The sequence below is a fragment of the Nothobranchius furzeri genome, chromosome 1 (assembly GCF_043380555.1).
Source record: "Nothobranchius furzeri strain GRZ-AD chromosome 1, NfurGRZ-RIMD1, whole genome shotgun sequence".
Taxonomy (NCBI): Eukaryota; Metazoa; Chordata; class Actinopteri; order Cyprinodontiformes; family Nothobranchiidae; genus Nothobranchius; species Nothobranchius furzeri.
Genome location: NC_091741.1, coordinates 97,910,734 through 97,920,373, shown reverse-complemented (window position 1 = coordinate 97,920,373; position 9,640 = coordinate 97,910,734). Strand labels below are relative to the sequence as shown.

At 42.5% G+C, this 9,640-nt stretch overlaps 1 protein-coding gene across 1 annotated transcript in view; it reads right to left on the bottom strand.

The window, feature by feature from the left end:
* Positions 1-949: 949 nt before the first annotated feature.
* kif3a (kinesin family member 3A) overlaps positions 950-9,640 on the bottom strand; it is a 39,145-nt gene continuing 30,454 nt past the window's right edge. The window contains exons 14-17 of the mRNA XM_015943357.3: positions 4,992-5,045; positions 4,839-4,907; positions 4,602-4,732; positions 950-1,741 (exon numbers count right to left, since the gene is read on the bottom strand). Of these exons, the coding sequence (XP_015798843.1) occupies positions 1,693-1,741; positions 4,602-4,732; positions 4,839-4,907; positions 4,992-5,045 (303 nt within the window). The 3' untranslated portion in view covers positions 950-1,692. The remainder of the gene's footprint in view (positions 1,742-4,601; positions 4,733-4,838; positions 4,908-4,991; positions 5,046-9,640) is intronic.

The following is a 9,640-nucleotide window of genomic DNA, read 5'->3' as shown; positions in this document are numbered from 1 at the left end:
TTAAGTATATGTTTAAACAGATGGGCTTTAACAAGCGTTTTATCAGGTTCAAATATAATTTTGCAAATGATTGTGTTACAGGCTCACGATGCCCACTGTAAGGATACACGGGACCTTTGGTATCCAATAGAAAAGTTTCTGGGAGAGGTGACGACGTGTGTCGATTACGCCATAAACAACAAAACCAGCACAAGGCTGAACATGAAGAAAAAAGTAAAACACATCTAATATGTAAACATTATTTATTCTATGTTTCCATTGTATTTATTTTATTTGGCATCTGATGGCTTCTACATCAATAAAACAAAAACGTAGGATGCTTAAACACACCCCATTTTGGACCAACCCAACATACAGAGGAGGTCATTTGTAGTTTGTTGCTTTGAACTAAAACATTGAACGATGTGTGATCCTAAATACATCTGTGGTATAGCAAATTAACTTTTGTTCAGAAATATTTGTGCTGAATTCTGACAAAGCTAAATGTTTAGGCTCAAAAGGACTTTCTCAGACTCCACAAATTCAAATCCTAGTCTGAGTATCCACTACCAGATCTTCTGAAATAGACAGTGTGGTGTGTGGACCACACCAAAACCACAGAACATGAATGGATCAAACACAACTAATATATTAGTTATTTATTATATTTATTTTTTTATTTCAGTATTTATTTCAGGTTTTGCATTAATTTGTGAATTTGTGTGTGCTTCTTTTGCATTTGCAACTGCAATAAATGAAAATGTGACAGAAATCTGAGTTTAACCATTACTGCTGGTGGCTGACATGGCTTGTTAATCTTCAAGAATATAGTTTGGTGTCCACTGTGGTAACTAATATGCAGGGAAGGGTTAATGATGAGCTTGGGTAACTCCTACAGCATCAAAGTCAGTGTATATATAATCATTATTCACATTTTTTTATTCTTTTCAAAAAATGAGCAACTAGAAAGTCTGATAGACAGATATAATAATTTAATAAATAAAATCCAGAGGTTTGTTGGTGTAAACATTTGACAGAACATGAATTCAGTTTGCAACCACTACAGAACACCATCAAATGAAAATGCATTCCCACAAGCGTGTTAACACTTAAAAATAAAGATGACCTGCTCAGAGTAACAAATGGCACCGATGGACGAGCTGGACAGCATGCTTCTGCTTTCTGACTTAAAGGAAAGCACGTTTTTTTATTTACAGAGTTACATTACGTTTCCTTTTCTCCTGTTTTTTAGATGCCAACTGAACCCATCAATAGAGCTTTGTAATTTAGAGAATAATTAGTGGAATTTAATTGCATGTATTTAGTGTTTCCTTAGACTCGAATCTGTCAGGCTGCAGGAAATGAAGAGAACATTAGTCATTCTTTGTGAACGTTTAACCGTGTGTTAATGCAGCCCACCACATCTCAGAAAAACACTTTGAAGTTTGTAGACAAACAAGCTCGTCTTCATCAGTTCCTTCATATTTATTGTGATTTTCATGAAGCTGTACTCTGAAAAGTGCTCCAAAGAATGGTCAAAGTAGTGTTCCTCTGCACGTGACGCCCCCGCCACCATACTAAAGGTGTGCCTCTTTCACATTTAAAACCTTGTTACAGTGTACACAGAAATGCTCTACTGGTCACCCAGAAGTGAGACTAAATACGTTCCGTTTGGGTTAACATGAATGCTGCTGTGAAACGTGGACCACTTCATCACTGCAGAAGGGACTCATTCGCTGCGTCTGGCTTTGCTGATCTTTTCCTGTCAGAAGATGGATGACAGATAACAGTTATCAACAACTGTGAGATGCTTTTAATATCCTCACTTCTCAGAAGCACAGATCAGCTAACAGCTCATTCAGCTCGCAACTGATTCATATCAACTCAGCTTAAATGTTATTTAAATACACAAACATTTCACAAAACTAGTGGACATGAATAATTCTCAGGTGTGTTGTGTGCATTAAACAAGGACCAACTGAAAGGGGAACAACACAAAAATGTCTTTTTATTTTGTGTTAGTGGTTTTAAGTTCAGACGGAGGATCTTAGATGAATGTTTTATTGGACAGTTCTGTCTTTTCCACAAAAACACAAGTTTGAGAAACTTGGAGCTTTAAAGACTGAGGAAGAGAACTAAACAAAAACATCACTTTACTGTACAAAAGTCATATTTACTCAAAGTTTACTCCGCAAACAACAGGAGTAAATGAACATTAAATTCTGGTATAATAAAAAATGATGATGATCGATCAACACATGAACTTTGTGCTGCAGGAATGATCAAACCCTAACCATCAAAGCTGGGTTTGGTTTATGAGAGATTTTCTGTTATTTATCTAGTGCAAGATTATATAAAGTTTTGTTATTCTTAACAAAATGACTAACTGATACAAAAATGATGCAAAAATTGATTCTAAAATGGAGGTTCAGTTCAGCATATCTGGACATTGCCTATGTATGTAGAACCATCATCAGCAAGGATGAATAATGGAACTTCAGATACCACGCCATATAGGATGAACTCAATAGGAAACCTTAGGAGTGTCCTTGCTGACTAGAGTGGGATGGACTGAATAACGTGTCATAAACAAGAAGATTATTGTTGACTGTTTAATGTGCTGTATTGGTCTTCAGCTTCCTAATAAAATGTAATGAAAATAAAGAGTTACTAGGGCTGTCCATTTCCAATAACTAAATACATTAAATGACCAACATAAGACTATTATTGTGGACAGATCTGTAAAGAAAAAGGTCAGCTTCAGATTTTATGCCATCCATCCTCGGCTGCTTATCCAGGGTCAGGTCACTGGGGCAGTAGCCTAAGCAGGGAGGCTCAGACTTCCCTCTCCCCAGCCACTTGGGTCAGCTTCTCCGTGGAACCCTGACGTTCACATACCAGCCGAGAGACATGGTTTCTCCAGCGTGTCCTGGGTCTTCCTTTAGATCTTCTCCCGGTGGTACGTGCCCGGAAAACCTCACCAGAGAGGCATCCATGAGGCACCCTGAACAGATGCTCGAGCCACCTCAACTGGCTTCTCTTGATGTGGAAGAGCAGCGGGTCTGCTCCGAGCCCCTCCCAGATGAACGAGCTTCTCACCCTATCTCTAAGGGAGAGACCAGCCACTCTGTGGTGAAAACTCATTTCGGCCGCTTGTATCTGCGATCTCATTCTTTCAGTCACAAACCAAAGCTTGTAACCATAGGTGAGGGTAGGAACGTAGATCGGCCGGTAAATCAAGAGCTTTGCCTTCAAGCTCAGCTCTTTTTCCACCAAGACAGATTGGTACAACCCCCACATCACTGCAGACGCAGCATCAATCTGCCTGTCTGTCTCACGCTCCCTCTCCCTCACCTGTGAACAAGACCCAGAGATACTTAAACTCCTCCACTTGGTGCAGGACCTCATCCCTGACCCGGAGAAGGCATTCTACCCTTTTCCGACTCTCGACCATGTACTCTGATTTAGAGGAGCTGATTCTCATCCCAGATGCTTCACACTCGGCTGCGAACCGCTCCAGCGAAAGCTGAAGATCACGGTCTGATGAAGCCAACAGGACCACATCATCTGCAAAAAGCAGAGACCTGATCCTTAGTCTATCAAAACAGATGCCCTCCACACCTTGGCTGCACCTAGAAATCCTGTCCATAAAAGTTATGAACAGAATCTGTGACAAAGGGCAGCCTTGGCGGAGTCCAACTCTCAGTGGGAGCGAGCCCGACTTGCTGCAGGCAATGCGGACCAAGTTCTGACACCGGTCATACAGGGACCTAACAGCCTGTATCAGAGGGTCTGGTACCCCATACTCCCGGAGTACCCCCCTCAGCACGAGGTTGAACACCTTCTCCAAATCCACCAAACACATGTCGCTTGGTTGGGCAACCTCCAGGACCCCCCTAAGGGTATAGAGCTGGTCCAGTGCTCCACGGCTAGGACAAAAACCACATTGCTCCTCCTGAATCTGAGGTTCGACAATCCGACGGACCCTCCTCTCCAGAACCCCTGAATACACATTACCAGGGAGGCTCAGCAGTGTGATCCCCCTGTATTTGGAACACATCCTGTGGTCCCCAGTCTGCCAATCCAGTGGAACTACCCCCAATTTCCACGAGATATTGTAGAACCACGTCAACCAGCACGCCCCTACAACATCCACAACCCTAAGGAACTCTGGGTGGATCGCATCCACACCTGAAGCCTTGCCACCAAGGCGCTTACCACCTCAGTGACCTCAGCACCAGAGATTAGAAAGCTCAACCCAAATTCCCCAGACTCTGCTTCCTCACTGGATGACAGGCCGGTGGGATTGAGAAGGTCTTTGAAGTACTCTGCCCACTGATCCACAACGTCCCGAGTTGAGGTCAACAGCACATCGTCCTCACTATAAACAGTGTTGGTGGCGCACTGCTTTGAGGCGCCGGACGGTGGACCAGAATCTCTTCCAAGTCGTACAAAAGTCTTGTTCCATGATCTCACTGAACTCCTTCCACGCCCGGGTTTTTGTCTCTGCCACCACCCGAGCCAAATTCCGCTGCCGGTACCCATCAGCTGCCTCTGGAGTCCCACAGGCCAAAAAGACCCAAAAGGCAGACTTTCTGCCATTTTTGTATAAAGTAACATACCTTCTTCCTGTTTTAGGTCTGCCACTCTTGCTACTTTTTGAGGTTCTGGGCCTCTCTAGTTTCATCAGTGACTGCCGCATGCTCTCCTCTGTATATGCTAGATACACGTAGGACAGATCCACCTCAAAGGGCTACAAGTTAAAGGACCAGAAGAAGAAAATGTGTTAGCATTGTCATAAAAGAAAATGAATCCTGTAAATAAAAATGATTGGATGAAAACATCCCTCTGCCACTCACGTCTTTTTCCTTTTTGTCTGGCGCGGGGGTCTGTTTTCTCATGTTGTTTCCAGTGTAAGCCACACATTTCTAAAAGAAAAAAAGAAAGTCCTTCAATCACAAAGAAATAAAGTGAACACCACTGAGTGGATTAAAGGTGCAAAACGAGCTCACCAGCTGCCATTCGCCAATATCTTCATTCCAGTGGACATAATTTTCGATCATTTCCTAAAAAGAAAATACCAGAAATAAAAATAGAAACAATGATGAGAACTGACTGAAAGTGAAACTCCATTCTATTTACCACAGTGACTAGTTTCCATTAAGACAAGAATTTTTTCAAACATGCTACAGACCTGCCAACCATGTCAAGATATTTTGAGTACCAAATGCGCTGCGTTTATTTGCAGATATTTTCAACTCTGTTTCACAAATCTACTAAAGGTTTCACAATTTACCAACTGTCTTTTATGGATTTTGCTGGTAACGTAGTATAAACTAGTCCAGGTTTGATGAGTCTAAAGGTTGTAGTTTTGAGCTGGACCAGATCTAAGGTGGACCAGATGAAACTTGTGTATTTTGTGAATTGTAACAAATCAAAAGTTTCACAAAGGACAAACTAGGTTTTAATGACTATTAGTTTTAAATAATCTAGTTAAAGTCTGAAGAGTCTAGATGTTGTAGATTTTGAGCTGAGCCAGTTTTAATGTGGCGAAGAAATGTGATGAAATCTGCTTGCTTTGAACTTTCACAAACGAAATAAAGGTTTTAGAAAACAGAAAATGTCTTAAGGATTCTGTTATTAGTGCAGAAAAACCCAGTCCAGTCTAAGTTTGGTAAATTTTTAATGAGAGCCGAGCAAAGATGCTCAGGGAGAGGAAATATTTGTTGGAATTGCCCTCTCTGACTCTGAAACTAAAATAGGAAACTAACTTCAGCTTCATCTGGTGTGTCTTTTTTTGCTTTTAATAATAATTTAATCTCTTGTTCTCGGTAAATAAATAAACAAATAAATAAATATTCACATCGACAAGCCATCTCTGAGGTGATCCATAAGCAGGATTGGTACACTTTACTTCAATAAGTTAATATTGACACAAATCATATTTGTGTCTGTTCTGTCATTTTTAATATATATATATATAATATATATATATTTTTTTACTACATTATGCGTAATAGAAATGCTAATAAAAACACCCACTAATACAAACAAGTGAAACTGGAAAATAAGTTTTCGCACAGACGCTGTGTTGAATGACGCATGATGGCTGCTGTAACGTGAGGAAATATGGGTTTTCTGTGCAAAAGGTTATACTTTGCCCGGCTGGGTCAAGAGCTGGGTCGCTGAGAACTTTCACCCACAGATTAAGACCTGAACGCCAGCGAGTCTGGGAGAAACCATAACATCTGAACACCTGCAGTGCCAGAAGATGTGTTCTCATGGAAAAGCTAGTCATAACATAACAAAGTCTTAAAACTTCCTTTCCTTTATTTTAAATGTTAAATAATCATTTGATCACTTTGCTCATTATAAATGTGTTTTAATCAAATGAATGATTATTATGCTTTGGGTAATCATAATAACTAATGAATCAATGCTTAATTAAATAATGTTTGAAGATGTTTTAGTGGTGACCTTCACACACTCAAACACTCACTCAAACACTCACACACACACAAACTCTCACAGTAAACTCCAAACACATTTGCTGACGCACAAGTTTTGCTTTGAGAAGAGAACTGGGTTTGGTAAGTTTCAGTCTCATGATTCAGTTCGAGTTTGTCAACGAGAGAGTTCGGACGTGTTGAACACGCACCCGGGGAAGGGAGCCTGCGGAGCCTCCTGTCCCCACGCTATTCTTGTCAAGCCAGACAGGAATAGCTGAATTGCAACCGCTAACGCAGACTCGTCCAGAGTCTTTGATTTTCTGAGTAAATTAAACTTAAGAAAGCGCATCTGCAAACGCTTTATCATCACGTGTACCGAGGTCATCTCTGGACCGGGTCGGAGCACACCTTCGTCTTCTCTGTCAGCCAAGGTGCCCTGGATGAAACATCGTCCTTTGACGTCCCGGGTCTAAAAGAGGGTCCGAATACGGTGAGGCAGTCCACGAGAGATAGCGTCTGATGCATCTTTTCCAACAAAACCTAAGTTTATTCAAACCATCACTTTTCACTCAGACACCTGTTTCTTCCTGAAGCAAAATCAGACGCACACACGCATTCATCTCACCTTATTCTCAATTTTCACTACATTTTGCACACACGCATCCATAATCACATCACTCTGAATCTTCAGCACATCCAACACAAGGTCTATTTGAGCAAGTTTACAATATCAACTGTTAAAGATTGTTCAACAAAGTTGCCAATGTTGATTGTTGTTTCCTATGCTTGTCATTTCAAAATCATTAGTTTGATTTGAAGAATTAAATCTTTTAACTTTCAAACTTGTCTCTTCATTGAACTGAAACACAGACCCACGGATATTATCGACAGTTTATCGATGAAAACAACCTTTGAGTCTTCTATCAAATTAATATGTAGAATGGTTCCTCTTTCATAAAAGAGCATAAACCATTACTCTACATAATTGACAGAGCCTAATCAGGTTCACTACACTGCACACGCCCAATCTCCTTTTAAAAAATGTGATCTGCAAATTCTGATCAATGGATCAAACCAGCTGGCTGTCGTTGCTACTGTGGAGCCTGCAGAGACACTGAACGGAGCTCCAGCGTGGACTGGCTTTTAAGCGTTGGCTCACTTGACCAAAGTCCTCCTGAACAACAATAGCCGGCTACAGGGCAACTACAATCAGCAGAGATTATTTTGGTAAGCTATATGTGCGAGCACAGAAATGAAACACACAATTAAAGTAAATAAATGATGCAGATTTTGGTTCTGGAAATGTTCACCATTCTTCCACGCTGGATTTACCATCAGAAAATCCGATTGACTTGCATGTTGTCTGTCCAGCTGTGTGTTCACCTCATCGGCTAGCGGGCTTGCGGATAATGAAAGTTGGGTGACCCAGCTGCACTCCTCCGGAAGTCTCAGATATTCGTTCTCCTCGCTGTATTCCAGAGGAAAATTATCTGACCGACTAGCAGAGGTTTCAGAAGCTACGTCTGACTGATGACACATTGTTGTCTGCTATAATGCTGAAGCAAAAACACTGGAGATCCTCTACTGCAGTGGTCCGCAAATGGGGTCCCGTGGGCCACGTACAGCCCGCGAGTCCTCTCTTTGTGGCCCCCAAACCCCGCGTGCACCCCCCACCCCCACCCCCGAAGGCCGACTGGGAAGTGTAGGATAGAGCTGAGGAAAATAATCAATAATCAATGCATCGAGATGCGGGCATAAACGATTTTGCATCATATAAGTGTACCATAATCAATTATAGTGGAATGTAGTTTTGCTATTTTAACGGCGGCACCAGCGTAGCATCCACATCCGTCAGAGCGGTGTTCTCCACATTTACCGGGTAGGAAATTTTGGTCTGCCTTTATGTGGTACTGCAGGGCTGAGCGCTGGAGTTATAACCTGAGACCGAACCGATTCAGCCCGATCGGTTCTGTTGGATTTGGGCTGTGAATTGAGCGGGTTGTCGCGAAGCACTCTCTGCTCGCTCGATCAGCGACTGTGAATGAGTGAGTGAGTGAGAGAGAGCGAGAGAGAGAGAGAGAGAGAGAGAGAGAGAGAGAGAGAGAGAGAGAGAGAGAGAGGGATTTTCTGCTCACACAAGAGAGCGGATCAGAGGACGCTCCTCCAAACACTCATTATTATTATCATAATTTCATTATTATTTCTCCACGAAGCGCTCAGTCAGACCAAATGCTGTGATGTCGGGAGATCCGGTCTTGGGGAGGAAGCGGGGTCAGTGACGGCGGCTGCAGCGTGATCATCTGTCTCTTTTATTTAGGGACACGGAGAAGTTAAAAGGAGAGACAAATAAACTGATGTTAAATTCAGTTTAAATAGAAACTGGGAGGAAGCTTTGGTTCATTTTAAGTTACAGGAGATCTGTCTCCTACCTGCTCCTCCAGAGACAGCATGGACATGAGGGTTACATGGTGAAGGTTAGTGCAGTCACACAGCCGAGCTGGAGGGGGACCGGTGTTGTCCTTTATATTGCAAGCTTGTGTGTTATGTGCATTACAGCCAGCGATCCAAACAGCAGCAGCACCCCCCCCCCCAAAACCATACCATTTAACTATAAAAATCGGGCCTAAAGTGCATAGGGTGCAGGTCTAGCGTCACCTGTCAATGTTTTCTTCTGGCCAGCTTGGGTCCTGCGCCTGTCGATGACATCACACTAGCTGATTGGATGGACATGCGACTTACGGAAGTTATTTTACCATGTTCAAAACCATTGAAGTACTAAGAAACATGAATTTAATAACAAAACTGCTAAACTCATTCCAAAACATACATAAAATAGAATTGAAAAAGAGATGCAATAGACTACAATTGCACTGCAATCTCTAAAGCTGGGCGTACACTGTGCGACTTTTTCACTTTTTTGAGCCGATTTTCCAGTCGTGCGAGAATCCACGAGATCGGGGCGAGTTTTGCGCCGAGCGTCGTGTAGTGTACAGGGGGTAACGAGAGGCGATTAACACCACGTGACCAGCTACCAACCAGCAGTCGTGAGCTCGCACAAACTTCTGGCGTGTTTGAAATTTTGCTCGTCCCTCGTGAGGGCATCGCACTGTTGAAGCGGTGCTGCGAGCAGCTGCGACCCAAAAAGTATCAGAACCGCTCATGGCGAATGCGCAATCCTGCATCAACACCGCTCACCCGCTATTTCCCTAATA